This window comes from Lacerta agilis, chromosome 13, assembly GCF_009819535.1.
Source record: "Lacerta agilis isolate rLacAgi1 chromosome 13, rLacAgi1.pri, whole genome shotgun sequence".
NCBI lineage: Eukaryota > Metazoa > Chordata > Lepidosauria > Squamata > Lacertidae > Lacerta > Lacerta agilis.
The window spans coordinates 19,932,321-19,950,064 of NC_046324.1; the positions used below are offsets into that span (position 1 = coordinate 19,932,321).

Below are 17,744 nucleotides of genomic sequence, written 5' to 3' on the forward strand. Positions count from 1 at the left end.
TCATTTCTTTTGTGCATAAGCTAACTCTCCAGCACACATCACTCAAAGCTGCAGCATTGCTCAAGGCCCAATACTATGAAAAATCACAGAAATTACCATGCTGTGTGCCGATCTCATCTATAGTTGCCTAGATGGTACACGCTATGTGGATATCTGGGATCAACAAAATCTGCTTGAGCGGATGAGAAATGGAGTGTGTGCATCAACTTCAGTAAAACTAAATCTCTCATGTGCCTCTTACTTTAATGCACCAGATTTTTGCGCTGATTTTTCACATTCTTTTGCTCATGTAAGTTCTTGGCTTGTAAATGGCACATGATCCTGTTTCACTCTCTCTCTATAGATTCACTTTATATTCCTGTCTGCATTCTTTGTTCTTCGGCAGCTGGTTTATTTGCTGTCTAAAACTATTGATTGAGGATTTAAAAAATACTTCATTTGGGGAATTCAGTAATGTTGGTGGTGTTCTCTGCCAGGGATGGAGGAGAAAATAGATTTTGTTCAATCTTCCAAAACAATATGCAAATCAAAACCCAGCCATCCCACTTTCCTGAATTTCCCCTGAAAATTCTTACCTTTTTCTGAATTTTGCACTCCAGCCATTTAAAGAGTGCAAAATGCATATACTAGGTAAATGTGCATGCCTCAGGGAAAATAACATACAAAAATGTGTTATATTAAGAAAAAGTGCTTTGCAAAAATGTGTATTTCAGAAGAAATTTACACTCAAATGTTGATGAATTTTGAGGAGGGTTCTTTTTTAAATTACTTGCATAAAGGGACAAGGCAGGGGAGGTAAAAGGAGCTGTGGCTCAGGCCCCACCCCTAATGATATGTGTCTCCTCTGATCCCGGAATTAGCATGGATGTCTTTGGCAGGGAAACCTGTGCGTCTCGGCCTCCCTGAGTCCTGGAGCCCTCCATTATCAGGGTTCCAGGAGCCAGAGAAAATGAACATAAGAAGAGCCCTGGTGGATCATGCCAAAGCATAGCTGTCAACTTTTCCCTTTTCTTGTGAGGAATCCTATTCGGAATAAGGGAATTTCCCTTTTAAAAAAGGGTAAAGTTGACAGCTATGTGCCAAAGGCCCAACTAGTCCAGCATCCTGTTCTCACAGTGACCATCCAGATGCCTATAGCAAGCCCACCAGAATGGCCTGAGCACAACAGCATTCCCCCCTCTTTTGTTTCCCAGCAAAGGGAATGTGCAGAAGCTGGGACAGGGCTGGGGGAAACCCTGATTCATCTGCCAGGGGCAGAGGTGAGACTTCACAGCCCTTTCCTCCCCACATTGCTCCTTCATGTGAATAATGTCTGAGTGATTTGGTGGCAAAGGTAGGATAGGAATCCTGTGTTTGCTAGCTCACAGTTCAGCATCTTAGCTACCATGCTACTACTACTCTCAATAGTTTTGTCTTCCTTCCTTCCTTTGTCATTGATGCATTTTCATTTCTAACAGGCATTTGACTCCTTTTCAAAAAAGAGCACAGGCATGCATTAAGTTGGCTTGCAACAGGTCCAGCTGTTCATCCATCTAGCTCAGTATTACCTGTTCTGACTAACCATAGCTCTCTAGGGCCTCGGGCAGGGGAGGGTGTTCATGTCACTTTCAAGCTGATCCTACCTGGTCTCTATGCTGGGCAGGGGAAAGCCCATCCCCCCTTAAATTGCAGGGAGTTGCTGCCAATCAGAGTAAATTCTGGACTAGATGGAGCCATGGTCTGACTCAGTGCCATAAGGTGACTTCCTGTGTTCTTATTCTTTTAACTAGAGCTGCCAGAAATGGAGCCTGGGGCTGGGACCTTCTGCTTTCATAGCAGATGCTCTGTCACTGAGCTGTGGCCCTTCCCCAACTTCGTTGATTAAACACGTGTGTGTGTGTGTGTGTTTGGTAGTGGCACGGTTCTTCACAAAAGACACTCTGCTCCTGGCATGGTGATGCAGATGAGTTCCAGCTGCAGATTGGAATCTTATATGGAAATTCTGCCTGGCTAAGGAGGATTTAGGAATTGGATGTTTTAGGCCTTATTTAGATAACGAGGATTAGATCCCGGGAGCTTTAGCATTAGCTTCTCCCACATGTAGCATCTGAGACAGGAAAGCATTCGGGTTTGGATTTTATTCAGCGGATTCTATTAACAAGGTAACTTGTGTATACAGAGATCATGTTCCCCACCCATACTGTGCAACCATTTTGTACGCTAGAACTCAGCAGCTGTGTTAAATGTAAAGAGCTTTAGAAATCAATGAGGGTGGTAAGTGGATGTTATAAATGACAGTCCAGTGTGGTGAGTTTTGAGTTAAGGAGGGCCAGTAGCTGGATCATATGCTCTGCATGCAGAAGGTCCCAGGGTCAATTCCTAGCATCTGGTTAAAGAATCTTTTGGCTGGAAAGGACCATTGCCTCAGATATTGGACAGCTGCTACCCATTGAAGTAGATCTGTGGTTCACAAGCTCCTCCACCTCCAGACCACTTGAAAAATTCTAAGGAACTTAATGGATTACATAATAAATGTTTTTGTTCTGTAAACCAAAGCACATGCATAACTCTTACTAACCGTAGTCTTTCTTTTGAATGCAATGGATTTGCTTGTTTTCATGAGCAAAGTCATGTGAAGTCAACTTCACATAAAGTTGTTTATCAGCTTTACTCTTGGGACAGGTTCAGCATTTATCCTACTTCTGTATTTAGACTTGAAGGTGATAAGTAATGAAGATCCCAAGTCTTTCACCAGCAGCATACTATGAAAATCATGAGCACTGTTTGTTAGCTTGTTTGATAAGCCAGCCCTGTTAAAAACAGCCTGTTTCCATCATCAGTAAAAAAGGTAAATAAATAATGGCCAGGGCCAAGTACAGATATTCTCAATTGTTCTGCATCCTTACATCTGATTGAAGTTTGCAGTCCACAGGCCAATGTTTGAAAGCTACTGCAATAGAGAGTAGTGGGCTTGATGGGCTTTTGTTCTGACTCCCCATCAGGCAGCCCCATCAGGGTTACAGTGCCGTAGTCAGCAGAAAGGTACCTTTTAGAGAGGAACGAGGACTAGTGGTTTTGTTGGTTAACTTTCACCTCCCAGTTAACTGGCCAGAAAATTCTGCTGACACAAATGCTGCTTATTTCATGGCAATGTTTTAAAAAAACGATTTTAGTGGTTGGGATTAAGAGTGGTTAGAGTCCTGTTGGGTTCTAACAAGGGTGCACATGGTCCAGTATTCTGTTTACAACAGAGGGTCTTGCAGATACTACTAGGAAGCCAGAAGCAGGGATTAAAGGTGATGCATGTTTCCTGTTGGTTGGTTGTCTCCTCCTCAAAGCTGATTTTAAGAGGTATACTTCCTCTGGGAATGGATGTTCCATTTCCCTACCATGATTAATATTTGGTAGACCTCACTTGGCAAGTTGTATTTCACAAGCCTTTCTCCCCCCCCCCCCCTTTGAGAGCTCATCTAGCCTTAGAGCAACTCAAATTGCTAAAATTCTACTCAGACAGACATGTGTGCTTCCAAGGTCTACAGTACATTCTCCCTTTGCTAGGTTACAAACACACACACGTTTATTACTTCAAATATGACAAAACAGCCCTCCTACATGTGGGGCCCCCTCTGGTTTGTTCTGCTGGGTGGGACCCTGTAGTTCCATCTCAGAGTCCTACACTGACAACAGCATTGCATTTATGATCCGTTCGCTGTCTCCTGCTAATGGCTACCCATGCTTTTCTCCACTAACAGCCCTGGACCCGGAGGCAAAAACTGCCGTGGCACGAGTGTCGAACACACAGTTTGTGAAAACTTGCCCTGCCCCAAAGGGGTGCCCACATTCCGAGACCAGCAGTGCCAGACTCATGAGAGGTACACCAACAAGAAGAAAAGCCTTTGGACTGCTGTCATCATGGATGGTACATTTCTGTACGCTTGTACATTATTTTCCCCTGCCTCCCACCCTTCAGTACAGTTTTTTATTTTTATGGTCTTGTTTATGTATTATTTTAAACTTATTAACATGGAGTAACTGAGTGATATACACGTATGTGTGGCAGTTCATTTAGAATATGTGCTGTGCTGGCTTTTCAATGACCAAATAGGCCCGTACTGTTGTTTTGGTGGTGATAACTTAAATAATATAACTTGCTGATTTATATTTATTTTATTGTTTATATATAAGATTTCTTGCCCACCTTTCATCATAAAGTTTCAGGGCAGGTTATAGCAATGTAATATCTAGTTATATAAACGGATGCAACTGTTATAATTACAAAAACAAATTAAACCTGCTATTGCACTGCATTTTCTTCTGCGGTGTTCTGTGTGATTGTTGGGGGCCAAGCATTCGGAATTGCATTGCCTGTGGGTTTGGTCTCCATGTTTATATAAATTAATACATGTAAATTTACATCTTTTGCCATATGAAATAGTGGGTTGTATCCAAAGTAGCACTATTTGCTAGCATAAGGATTTCTGCTTGTGCAGTGGAACATCCTCCCACTCTTCCCCCACCCCACTCTGGTCCCCTAGATCTGAAGAGAAGGGAAGGAAGTCCCATTTCACAAGGATAACTTCATGCACTGACAGTTCGCATTAATTGAATACCAAATACCATCTTATCTTTTTGTATATCATATACTTGTCCCGATAATTTTCAAGTGCTTTGTGTACATGAGATGGTTAAAGTCAATGTTCTTGCATGCTGTTTTGTGTGTTGTGTGTGTTTTTTTCAGATAAGCCCTGTGAACTTTATTGCTCCCTGTTTGGAAAGGATTCCCCTGTGTTGGTGTCTGACAGGGTAGTCGATGGTACACCATGTGGGCCTTACGAGACTGACCTCTGCGTTCATGGCAAGTGCCAGGTGGAGTAACTTTTTTGTTATTCTCTCTAAGCAATAATATTTGCCTTGTGCATGACTTAACTATGGAAGATGATAATAATGAGGATGATACGTTAAGCTGCAGCAAAGGCATGTCTGTTGCGAAAGGCTAGCGGGCAGCATAAAGTGTGTTCAGGGAATTACTGGAACTGTGACTATGCTTAGCTGTGATTACATCCTCTTGCAGGACCATAGGGCCTCAGTTTTCATGTTGCGAACTGTTTATTTGAAAATACCCCCAACTGAAAATTATGCCCCTGGGTCACATCTTCCTGTTGCAGTGAAAATTCTTGAAAGCTAGAAGAAATGTGAATTTGCACAGATGGCACAGTCTTTTTAAATGCAGGATATGAAGACATTTTCATATTGTACCAAAGTTCACCTGCCTATATATATGTGAAGCTAGGTTTCTATGCTAAGCATTGTTTATTTTATGTTATGTTATGTTATGTTATGTTATGTTATGTTATGTTATGTTATGTTATGTTATGTTATGTTATGTTATTTTATTTTATTTTATTTTATTTTATTTCATTTGTCTCACAAGATTTATATACCACTTACAACTTCAACATGTTTTTCAAAAGGAATAAAACAATTAAATTATTGGTTTAAAAAAACCAGTGAAAACCAACTATTTAGAACATTAAAAGTATGGGTGTTGCCACCCTAAAATACTGTTTTGTTTTGTTTTTTACAAATGCATTGAAGTATTATGCTGCACCTGTAACAGTGCCGGTTCTATAGATTGAAGCAGCCGAGTGGGCATGTATGGGGTAAGGCAATCTCGCAAGTAAGCAGGTCCAAAGGTATTAAGGCAACGTTTCTCAAACTTGGGTCTCCAGTTGTTCTTGTACTACAAACTCCTATCATCCCTGACCACTGGTTCCTGCTAGCTGGGAATGATGGAAGTTGTAGTCCAACAACCACTGGGAACCCAAATTTAAGAAGCACTATATTAAAGGCTTTGTATACTAATAGCAACACCTTGAATTTGGACCAGTAGCAAATTGGCAACCAGTGCAGGTCTCTGAGCAGAGGTGTTATATGCTGACAAGGTTTCACTTTCGTCAGCAATTGTACTGTAGCATTCTGCGCAAACTATAGCTTCCAGATCAAGCACAAGGGAAAGCCCAAATGGAGCGCATTGCAGTAACCCAATCTTGCATGATGATGTGCATTTGGTATATAAGACTTGAACAGCTGGAGGTGGTTAAGTGATGTTCTTAAAGGGTATTTGCCCAATAGCTCAAGCTTCATATGGGGGACTTCTAGTGCATCCTCTGGTTTCTTTGGATTCTTGTGGCTGCCAACTTGGCCAACTCCTAGGTACACCCCAGCCTTCTCAAACACCATTTGCTAACATCTGATTTGTTGACATAATTTGGGGTGTTGTTTTTAATCTGTAAAGCCCTCAGTGACCTGGATGTAGGCTATTTGGAGAGCTATCTGACCTCGTTGTAAAACTATACCCTAAGTAAATAAAGCACAGTTGCCTGCATTTCTTGCACCCAGGTGCACATACACACAAACTTTCTTTTAATAGGCATGAGCATTTTTTTCTTGATTCAACTGTTTCCACCACTGATCATTATTCTCTACTTTATACAATAATTCTCTCTTTGTAACATCCCAGCTGGTTGCTGAATTCAATAATAGCATCTTTAAATACTCTAAAGTTCTATGTGAGTGTTGGAAAATATCCAAAAATAAGAATGATTTGAGAATTGGGTTAGAATAGCTATGTTTATTAAGAGCACCTCTAGCTTCCCCTCACTCCAAGTTTTGGAATCTTGCCCCCTGTACAGTATTCTTTTTTCTTTTCTTTTTCACTTGCAAATGTAAGCCCTTTCCCAATGGAGTTTAAAAGTTTCTGAAAAGAAGGGATTTAACAACATCTAAATTTCTGTAACAGCCATCACAGATGTTTTGCAAAAAGGCAGTCACCCAATATCGTAAGGCAGTGCTCCCAAGACAACAGCTAAATGGCCCTGACATACATGGGAGCCAAAAGACACTTAGGATGCAGTCCAAATCCCTGACCAGCAGTTGCAGGGTTTAATGGAGTATAGTAGCCACTGCCTCATCCACAGCCCTGCCATCCGTGCCAGGTGGGGGAGGCGGCAGAAAAAAATGTAGTTCCATTACACCTGCACTGGAGTCTAAGGATGGAGGAGAAATTTGATGCAGTTTGCATTTAAAGGCGAAGCTGCCTGATTTATACTTTCCAAAACAAGCAGAACACAGTCATTATTTTTTTTGAAATTCTAGAAATTATGCAATGCAGTTCTGCATGTGTACATAAATGCATATACTAGGGTAAATTGTGTGTGTAAATGCATATCATAGTGAAAATAACATACAAGCATACATATTAGAGAGGGATTTTTTTTCTTACCATGAATTTCAGTTTACAGATTGGGGGGATGGCATTCCTGATAGGGATGACACCCCCTTCTGGAGACAGGCAGGGTTTTCAGATTCTTGTGTCCTCTTCAGAGGGGAGGAGTCATCTGGTCTCTCCAGGCACTTAAGCAGAACCCACAGGAACTTATCACAAGAGAGGAAAGCACGCATACACACCATAAGATATTAGGTGAAAACACAAAACTAACTCTCCAAAACTCCTCCCCATACCCAACTGCAACCAATCACAACCTCCACCTAGGGTTGACATATGCTGAAGTGATTCAGGCCAGAGGAGGGCCGAATGTTGGCAAGATTCTCATTGATTTTTTAACAGATCCATTTTGCAGTTTCCCTTTCTAACAGCAACTTTGGCCCTACCCAACAACACCTCTTCTAACGCCCAGTTTTCTCTTCGCAGTCCCGTGCTTAATCAAAACAGACCCCTTTGCAAATATTTTCCATCAAAATAATGAAGAACCTCTTGTTATCATTAGAAAATTGGCTGTGATGGGATCATCGGATCAGCTGCCAAAGAAGATCATTGCGGCATCTGCAATGGAGATGGCAAAACCTGCAAAGTGGTGAAAGGAGACTTCAACCATACTAAAGGGATGGGTGAGTAGATACTGGGCAGTCTCAATAGCTTGGCATGGGAGGAGTGAAATGCAAAAAAAGTCTTGTCTTGAGTTAAGGCATGTGCTTCATTTTGAGTGCAAAGTTAAGAAATTCAACTTGTTAACAGCAATGTGATACTCGGCTTGATACAGGTATTGACTGAAGTCACTCAATTTTGATTCAAACTTTGTGGTTTCAAGACACGCTGCCCCAAAGGTCTTTACATCCCAATCCTTGCGCTGTCAGATTTCAGAAGGATAGCATTGAATCTACTAGTCATTATTGTTCCCTGTGTGCTACCATCTTGTTTCACAGTGAACAGGTGCATAGTCCAAAGCTCATGCAGATCAAGAGTGAAGACAAGTGGCGGGAGCATCACCCACTCTTCCCCTCCCTTCATTAATAGTTGATTACTGCTCTAACCATTTCTTTTCAGCTAGCCGGACTTTGCTGTAGTCTTGTGATGGTTGCCGTTTTCGGAGCCAGGAAGGAATTTTCCTTGCTCTGCAGGTTTCGCCTTCCCCATAGCACTAGTCGCAACTTTGGCGGTTTAGGCCTTGGGCAGAATCCTATAGTCTTTCATCTGGTCGGGGTATGGCGAAGTGATGATTCACCCACCCCCTATTCCCTGCAGTGGTGTTAACAGGGTACCCCGTTAGAGGGGTCTGGAGGGAAGTGTCTGTCCAAAGACCCAACTGCGTAGGGCTAGCGGGCCATAGAGCTTCCCTCGGCGTTTGGGGGCCATCCACATTAACCTGCGTTTTGCGATGGATCCACCCCCAAATAGACCCTGTAATACCTCAGTTCCCCCAGCGGGGGGGGGCGCTGAGAGGGATACATGGCCAGTGCCTATGCTAAAGCTTCCTACATCTGAAATAAATAAAGTTTATGGCCGTTTAAATCCCAGACAGTTATTGTGTGCATTCATTTTACTCATCAGTTAGACGCACTGGGAGGGGGGACTGCGGCTGGGCACGCAATGTTGATTGCTGCTCTTTTATTTTGTGTTATAATAGAATGTGATAGAATGTGTTACCTTTTAAAATATATAAATGGAACCTGTTCTAAAAGTTATAATTGAACTTGGTCAGATATTTAAATTTTATAAGAAAATAATTCATTTTTAAAAATGCAACAGGTTATAAATTTTACTTATATTGCACAATTCTGCCAAATGCTGGTGACACCTCTGCTTAGAGTTACACTTGTAGGCACTGTGTTGGATATAGTAAAAAGCTGTTTGGAATGAAACTGTGTAATATCTGCACACTGGGCTCCACTGAATGACCTCTTATTTTGTGATTGCTGACTCATGAAAACAGAGCAAGTGTTGTAACTAAACCCATGCCAATTCCTTTCTTTTTCTCAGTATCCAATAGTCAATGTAAGAAGGTTTCCACGTGTGTGATGACAAAGGCAAAGGGAGTCCCCAAGTGTTTCTCGTGTAAGAAGCCTGGTTGCTCTGTGTGGTGCTTCTGGGGTAGATGCTATTTGGTGTTGGGTCTCTCTCTGTCTCTCCTCTGGTTGGATCAAAACATGGAAATGGTATTGTTCTAAAGGAAGGAAGGAAGGAAGGAAGGAAGAGCTGTTGATAAATGTGAAAGCCTTTTGCATATATATTCAGCACGACATGTCGGGATTGCAACCAAAATACACAAATCCCTTCTTTATAAGGATCTTTTGACTGTCCTCTGTGAAAAACCACATCTTGTGAAATTCATTATCCTTGTTTTTTGCCTTGGTCTTTTTGACGTAACTCTTAACTTTTGGAGTTGGCTATGTTTCAGTTGTAAGGGCTTAGAGAACAAATAGGGTAAATTGCTAGATTATGCAGTAGTGAAGTGGTATAGTCAGAGGTGCAGTTTCTTTCGTGATAGTCACAGCCACACAGCCTCACATCCATGCCCCTTCTAAGATTATACAAGAATGTAATTATTATTATTATTATTATTATTATTATTATTATTATTTATACCCCGCCCATCTGGCTGGGTTTCCCCAGTCACTCTAGGCAGCTTCCAACAAAATATTAAAATACAGTAATCCGTCAGACATTAAAAGCTTCCCTAAACAATAAAAGTAATGAGGGATGAATTGTAATAATCACTGCTGATCTCCTTGGGTTCCCTATTAGCTAGATCTACTATTTTCTGAGCACATACTGTGCTTTGTCTTCTGTGATGTTCCATTGTACATAACAGAACACACCTTACATTTTAAGTGTTCCTAAATGCTAAGCTTTGGAACATACAGTGGATAAAGAGTTCCCCTTTCATGCTGATTGGCTGGAGACAGGGACACTGCTGCAGAAATAGCAGCATATATTTGATCCTCCCCCTGCCTTGACCTCTGACATCTACCATATTTTTCGCTCCATAAGATGCACCTTTTTCCTCCTGAAAATTAAGGGGAAAAATCTGTGCGTCTTATGGAGCGAATGGTGGTCCCTGGAGCCGAATTGTCCAGGGGCCAAAAGCATATAGTGCTTTTTATTTTACAAAGAGAAAAAGGGGTGTTGAAAGGACCCCGCTCAGCAGCTGATCAGCAAGAGATCGGGAGAGAGATAAGAGTCCCGGCTCCCTTTCAGCCCCGCCCTCCATTGTTGAATGTGCTGCAGAGGGAGGTTGTTTGTTTCCCCAGCGACATGTGACTGGTTAATTAGATTATCTGTCTGGAAACTGTAGAAATGGCTCTCTTTCCTTCAGAAGCTGCAGAAATGTGAGTTGAACCCCATAAAAAATGGGGCTTTTCCTCTTTCCTTTTCCCCCTTTGCAAAAGGAGCTTTGTTTTTCTCCCTTTGCAAAAAAGCTGCAAAACCTTTAGCTGATCCTAACCCCCCCCCAAAAAACCCAGGGCTTTTCCCTTTGCAAAAAAAGCTACAAAACTTTTAGCTGATCCTCAAAAAGCCAGGGCTTTTCCCTTTGCAAAAAAGCTGCAAAACCTTTAGCTGATCCTCAGAAAAACAGGGCTTTTAGAGGAGGAAAACCAGAAAAATATTTTTTTTCTTGTTTCCTCCTCTAAAAACGAGGTGCGCCCTATGGTACGGTGCGCCCTATGGAGCGAAAAATATGGTACACCACTGAGTTTATGCCTTTCACCTGAGCAGCCCAGTGAGTTTATAGTACTGACTAAAGTTTGAGTGCACCATCTCTTATTCTATGCATCTGCCACACAGGTGAGAAGCTTACACAAAGCCCAGCAGATAGCAGCAATGGAGGGGGTGCACTTTGCTCAAGGACACACAACCAATCTTATATATCCCCATTTGGGGTCTAAAAATGTCTGGGAGTGAGCTGGAATATTGAATGGAAAAGGGGGAAATAAGCATTATGGGAACCTGTTGCCTTCCAGATGTTGGACTGCTAGTTGTCAGGACCACATCAGCTTATACTCTCATGCTCCTTATTTGTTTTAATTATTTAAAAGCTTTTCTAAATCCACTTAATGTTTTTAAAATCTCTAAGCACTATGTGCAATATAGAATACCGTTCATTAAAACAAAAATACAACATAAAACCAATAAAAAGTATAAAAGCAAATAAAACAACGATTCAGGGGATTCATCTTAAAACAAGGCCCGATCTTACGGGTTGATGAAAGCCTAGGCAAAAAGACAAGTCTTCACAAGATGTCTGACACCTCTGATGGTTGCTGTATCACATTTGGCAGAGGGGAAGGGCATTCCACAGTACAGGCAAAAGCAGAAAATGCCTGTTTCCAGGTCACCACCCTTTGATATACTGTAATTTCCCCAGATTTAAGTGCTCTTAAAGGCCTACAGAGGAGCAGGTAGTCTTTCAGGTAACCTGGTCCTGAATTGTTCATAGCTTTATATGTTAACAAGACCTTGAACAAGGTAGCTGATTGAAAGCCAGAGCAGTTCCCACAGCACAAATGCAGCATGTCCATGTCCAAATGTTCCATTCAGCAACCTTCTGGGGCTTATATTGCTTTTCCCTGTCCTGTCCCCCCATGCATGCACACAGGGTGGGACTACAGGCAGTCCCACATGTGCAAAGCCGCTGTGGGTGGGTCTGCCTTAGTGGGTGGGTCTGCTCTAGGACTTTTACATCCTACATTGGTGCAATAAGGCTTGTTTAGAAATTGGTTTTTCTTTTGATCCGTGCAACTTATAACATGCAGTGGAAAGGAAAGTTATTTGCAAGCTTTGCAGCACTTACAGCCACGGTATAATATCTGTTTCACTGAAGAGATCACTTTCCAGAAAGATCCATACCAGCTTCCTCACTGAAAATCACACTAACATCTGGCTGGCTGGGGAAAACAGCTTTGCCTAGTAATAGAAATACCTCAACAACCTTGCTTCTTCCCCCACACCCTCTCCAGAACTTATTCTTAGCCTTCTCGGTGACGGTACAACAGGCTACCCTTCACATATTAATCTTCATGGTGACGAAAATCTTGGTTCTCCCTTTATCCCTCACTTCCTCTATCTCTGTTCAGGTGTCTCCTCTAATTTGAGTTCTACCATATAATTTATATGCAGGATTCTCTTCAATCGCAGCTTTGCATTCCTGAAGCATTGGTGTAATGCAGGCTATCCAGAAAGATCATTGCATGCCAAAAAGAGAGAGCGCTGTTCCTGAGGTGGAGCATGCTTGTGTACAGTGCTATGAATAATGAGGTGCTCCTTCAAAGCATCGTCCTTAGAACAAAAGTGCTCTCAAGTTAATGGATGGATGGACAGGACATGTAGGGAACGGTACCATCCCACAACTGCATATAGTTGATACTGTCAAACCTGAATCATCAGCGCCTAGAAGAATAGGCTGGATACTGTTGAAAATATGGGATGTCATAATTCTGGCACTGAGACTTAAGTTGCTCAAAGTAAATGAGACTTGTTGATCTTTCTGGTGGAGAAACTGCAGGTACTAAGTGCTGAAGGAAATGTGGCTTGCATATAATGGAAAAGGTATTAAGGGATGCGGTTTTTTCCCCAAATGTTGGCAAGCTTATTTCCATTAATTTATTAATCGCTTGCGAAGCAACATGTGAATCAATTCTAAAGCTCAAGAGAGCAATAGTGGAAATGATTTTGCATGTATCTGTAGTACATTTATTGAATTTGCAACCGGATTAGATTTCTGTAATCTGTTGTTGCTAAAATCTCCAACTTTTGTGTGTGTGTGTCCAAAGGAACATGCCCAAGAGTCTTACCATGAGCCCTTCAAGAAGTTAGATTCAGGAGCATTGTACCTCTATTGGTGGCCAGCTGTTTCATACATTGCACTTTAATAAACCCAACAGAGAGCACCAGTCTATCCCAATACTCTAGCTATTTGCACCTGCAGGTGTTGTCAGTCATCCAATTGTATTATCCACATTTTATATGTTCAGCTGTATGCTAGATCTGAAATTGGGCAATAGCTTTAAAAAGCTATAGTTTGAGAGCTCTGCATACTATACTATGCATTGTTGTTACCATATTGTCAATGGGAGGCTGAAGCATTGAAGCTTGCCCCAGGTCAGTAAATGACTTTATGGCTGAAACTGGAGCAAACCACAGGTGTCGTGCTTTTTAGCCACTAAATCTATATGCCATAATTCTTGAATGGTCAATGGAAACACAGTTCTATGGGAGTTCAGCCAGCAATGGTCCAAGGCAATCATGAAACGACACAACTGCACTGTGATGTCTGGTGCCTTCTGGATAGTCTATGTTGATTGCACTTGAGCTTCTCTAAGAAACGAGCCCTATGAACCAAAGAAGACACAATAGCAGCTAAATGCATTATTAGCAAGCACTTCAATTGAAATATATAAAAATGAACCTGTGGGGTTTTTTGTTGTTGTTGAGGCCCCAGCCTGGAAGGAAGGAATTCTTACCCATTTCCTCCCTCAGTGGTCGCAATGAAATTACACCCCTCTCCAAATCTGCTATTACCCTCCCCCAAATGGGAGAATGGAGGCGTGTGCCTACTATCAACTTTTCTTTCTTTGACCAGTGTGGATGCCAATGCTGTGTTGAACATCATGTCTACTGTGGCCAGAAGCTCGTGGTTGTGCAGATATTTTGCCAGAGATGATAAAAACTCCATTGAAGGGTTGCTTTACCACGTGTTACATGTAGACAAACATACTTGGAAACAAAAGATCCAGTAAAGGCAAAGCAATCGTGATTTGTAGTAATAGTGCAACCAATACCAGAATTTGAATTACATTTAAATAAAATTCATTGGGTCACTTATCAAGCTTATGAATAAATGGCTTGGCTTTCCTGCCTAAATTACATTTTTAAAGTGGCCAAAAATAAAGAGGTTTTCTCTTGTAATGTGGGGAGTGGCCTGCATTTGAGAAATTCTTCTGCTGTGGTGGATTCCCTGCTTTCCTCTGAATGTTGAAATTGGTTGGATTTGTCCAGCAGGTTGAGTCATTTGATGCCACAATTTTAGAAGGATCTGGCTTGGAAGCCCTGGAGGGCCAGGGCTAGGCAAAACATAACTTGAATTAACTTTCTTTTTAAAAAAATCAATAAGAAAACATTAAGAAAACAGATTTTAGATTTTGGGCATGTTCCAAAGTGGTGACAGATTGTGATTGTCATGTGTGTCATGTTCTTGTAATAGTGTCATGTTATTAATCACTCATCTCCTATGTGTTCATGTCTGGTAGTCATTGTTGGTTGGGTGTGTTTGTTAGTGCATAAGTTTTGGCAAAAGATTTTTGCCATTAGAGAGTGTGGTGACTGCAATATCATTTTAAGTCTTGAATTGGACAGCACACACTAAAAAACCAACACCATACTATATATCAAATGTCTGTTTGCTTTGACCATTATGGGTTACATTATTGTGGTAAAAGCATATTTAAACAAAAACAAAAGCCCACCACTACATGCAGGGAGGGGATGGGGGAGAAATCCTATTCAGTTCACATTTTAATGTCAACTTTAATTTTAATGTGAACTTGCCTAATTTGCACTTTGCAGAACAATATGCATACAAAAACACTGCTGTTCTCTGAATTTTGCTTTTCTCTGAATTTTGCAGTGCAGTTCCCCAACTAATGTATATATCAGGACAAGATGCAGATAAAAATGCATATGTTGGGGGGGGGGGCACGAAAGTGCATCACAGGAGGAAAATTTGATTTAAAAATGTATATACCATATTAAGCAAAATTGCATGTTAAAATGTGTATCAGGGAAAAAGTGTAATAAAATGCTGGTGAATTTTCATGAGGACTTAAAATTTGCAAACTGATAATGGAAGTGTAGTGAACCTAACATAAGATTGGAAAAAAATGGGAAATGGTAAGGAATGAAAATTGACCCGTTTGTCCATCCCTACCATAGCTGTCAACCCTCCCTGCTGTTTCCCAATGCTATAATAAGGGAATTTCCCGCAAAAAAAGAGAAAAGGTTGACAGCTATGATCCCTACATGCCAAGACAATTTTTTTTGCAACATGCTTTGTGGTCACTGAACAGCTGCATCCATCCAGCTGGTCTCCACTGGAGTCTTTATACAGATCCCTGCTACCACTGTGTTTTCCATTTTCCCTCAGGGGTGGGGTCAGGCTGCTTCTCTTGGTAACCTGACGAGGGGAGAAGAAAATGAAAAAGGTAATGTGCAGTCAAGGTGGGGAGATCTGGTAACATGGAAATGCAAATTGGGGTTAGGAGAGTGAGACAAGGACAAAAGGGGAGACTAAGAATGCTCATTGAAATAGGTGCCCTTGGGTCATATCTCTTTCCTACTTGTTGCCTCTAGCAGAGACCAGATGAACATGAGATCTCCACAAGTTTGGAGAAAGAAGGGTTTGCAATTTATCATCTAGTGGGCTGACCCAATTAATACTTGATTGCTGCAGATGCTGCTGTTTAAGCTCATAATCAGTAACAAATGCTCTTGGACCTTTGCAAAAGCATACCTGAGGTGTGTGTGTTTTTTCCAGAGGTCATTCATACAGGTTAAACTATTAAATCAGCAGCTCTTCCTTTATACCAGGCATGGAGCAAGAGTACAATATACATGAGCAGGAGCTCAGCTCCCCAACCTGGTCATTTGAAGACCTTCAACACAATTGCTATTTCTTTTAAACAGGCTTTGCTTATTTATTTTTTTGTTCAATTAAAATTTTATCCCACCCATCCTCCAGTGAGCTCAGGTGGCACACATGCTTCTTCTCCCCTCATTTTATCTTCACAACAAACTTGCAGTAGGTTAGGCTGAGAGGTGGGTAACCTGCCACCCTGTTTATAGATAGAGATATATGAAGCAGTTTCCTGCAAACAAAGATAGCTAATGAATTATCTGGTCAAGGAGGTGTAGCTGAAATACCAGGTGGCTTCTTACTTGTTTCATAAGCTTATATCTGCAACTCTTGGAGCAACCTGACACATCTCTGATAATGTCAACATGCAGAAAGTACATCAACGAACTAGACTTTTATTCATTGTAATCTCAGATGTGGAAACATATTTAAGGTGCACCCAGAGATATTTTCTTCCTCCTCTTCAGGTTATATTGTATGACACTGAAACTTGAATGCCACATCATAACATTTCAAAATGTGAATTGGAATTGGCTTTAAAAAAATAATTCATGGAGTTCATATGTTAAATCACAAGTACCCAGTGTCTATTTTCTTATTTATTTGTTTTTGGAGATACTATTATCAATGTGTCCTTTTCATTTGCCCCAGGTTACATTGAAGCAGCAGTGATCCCAGCTGGTGCTCGACGGATCCGTGTGATGGAGGATAAACCTGCCCACAGTTTTCTGGGTAAAAGAGAAAGAAAGAAAGAATGGCTTGATCTTACCCTTTTGTTTGCTATCTTGAAATACAGTGAATTGTCTCCAGCCAATAAATACTCAGAGTAGACCCATCAAAATTAATAGATCTAAGTTCATTGACTTCATTAATTGCTGAGAGAGAGATTTGGTGAGATATTGGGAAGTCATCTGATCCCCTTGTCTCCTTTTTGCAGGGATTCACAATGACTAGTTGCCCCAAGCAGTTTTAAACCTGGGCAAGAATTGTATCCACTCCCACTCACCTTTTCACATGTGTTCGCCAGGGGGAAAAGGCTTAGGCTAAAATGAACCACATACACTATGCTTTTTAAAGAAGTAAAAGACTTTACAAACAAAACATCAGAAGTCACAGAAATGAGGCTTTAAACGTGTTTCCATCCAGTGAGCAGAAAGATTTAAAAAGGAGGTTCCAAAATTGTTTTCAAGAGAAAATAATTAGTTTCAATTTCAGAAACGAAACATGCAATCCTCATGTTAATGAAATAAAGCAGATTGTGTGAATCTTCCTGTTGGGAAGATTCACCACTTGGAGTTTGGGGAGCTGGAAGCCAGAGGTGGTCCCTCCTCTTATATCTTTATTCTTCCAAAAGAAAAAAGTGGACTAACCTGGGAGAGAGCAAAGACTACAAGTGCTTTTAAGTCCCTCTGAGGTCCTAACCAGGGGACTCATTGAAGCTGCTTCAACTTAACCCTTTCATGGGTACAGTGTGAGGCAGAAACTATCCCATATTAATTTATATGGGTCTGTTCCAAGTTCAACTAACTAGGGATACAACTCAAAGTAAGAGAGGAAGTAATATTGATTTCTGTAACTAGCTGTCATGTGCCATTGCTCTTTGATCCCCAAACGTTCCAAGGGCTCCTTTTAGGGCTGATAAATGTGAGCTGATTTTAGGGGAAAGTGCCTCAAGGCAGAGATACAGTGACAGCTACAACTGTAATTGTTTAAACATTATCATTACCAGCACCACTGTTACTGAAAGTTGGGACCTATAACAGGATGCTGTAGTGTTTCCTGAGGTGCCAAGGTGTCCTCTCTTTGAAGCACTGTCAGAGAGTATTTCTATGTTTGGGG

General features: G+C 41.3%; 1 protein-coding gene across 2 annotated transcripts in view; it reads left to right on the forward strand.

Moving 5' to 3' along the window:
• The window catches only part of ADAMTS17 (ADAM metallopeptidase with thrombospondin type 1 motif 17), a 158,899-nt gene that overhangs the window by 97,679 nt on the left and 43,476 nt on the right, over window positions 1-17,744 (forward strand). Inside the window, exons 13-17 of one of the 2 annotated variants that reach the window (XM_033166477.1) lie at window positions 3,732-3,898; window positions 4,718-4,845; window positions 7,767-7,887; window positions 9,257-9,331; window positions 16,557-16,637. In XM_033166477.1, the coding sequence (XP_033022368.1) occupies window positions 3,732-3,898; window positions 4,718-4,845; window positions 7,767-7,887; window positions 9,257-9,331; window positions 16,557-16,637 (572 nt within the window). The remainder of the gene's footprint in view (window positions 1-3,731; window positions 3,899-4,717; window positions 4,846-7,766; window positions 7,888-9,256; window positions 9,332-16,556; window positions 16,638-17,744) is intronic. The other variant, XM_033166478.1, reaches the window with a different exon arrangement.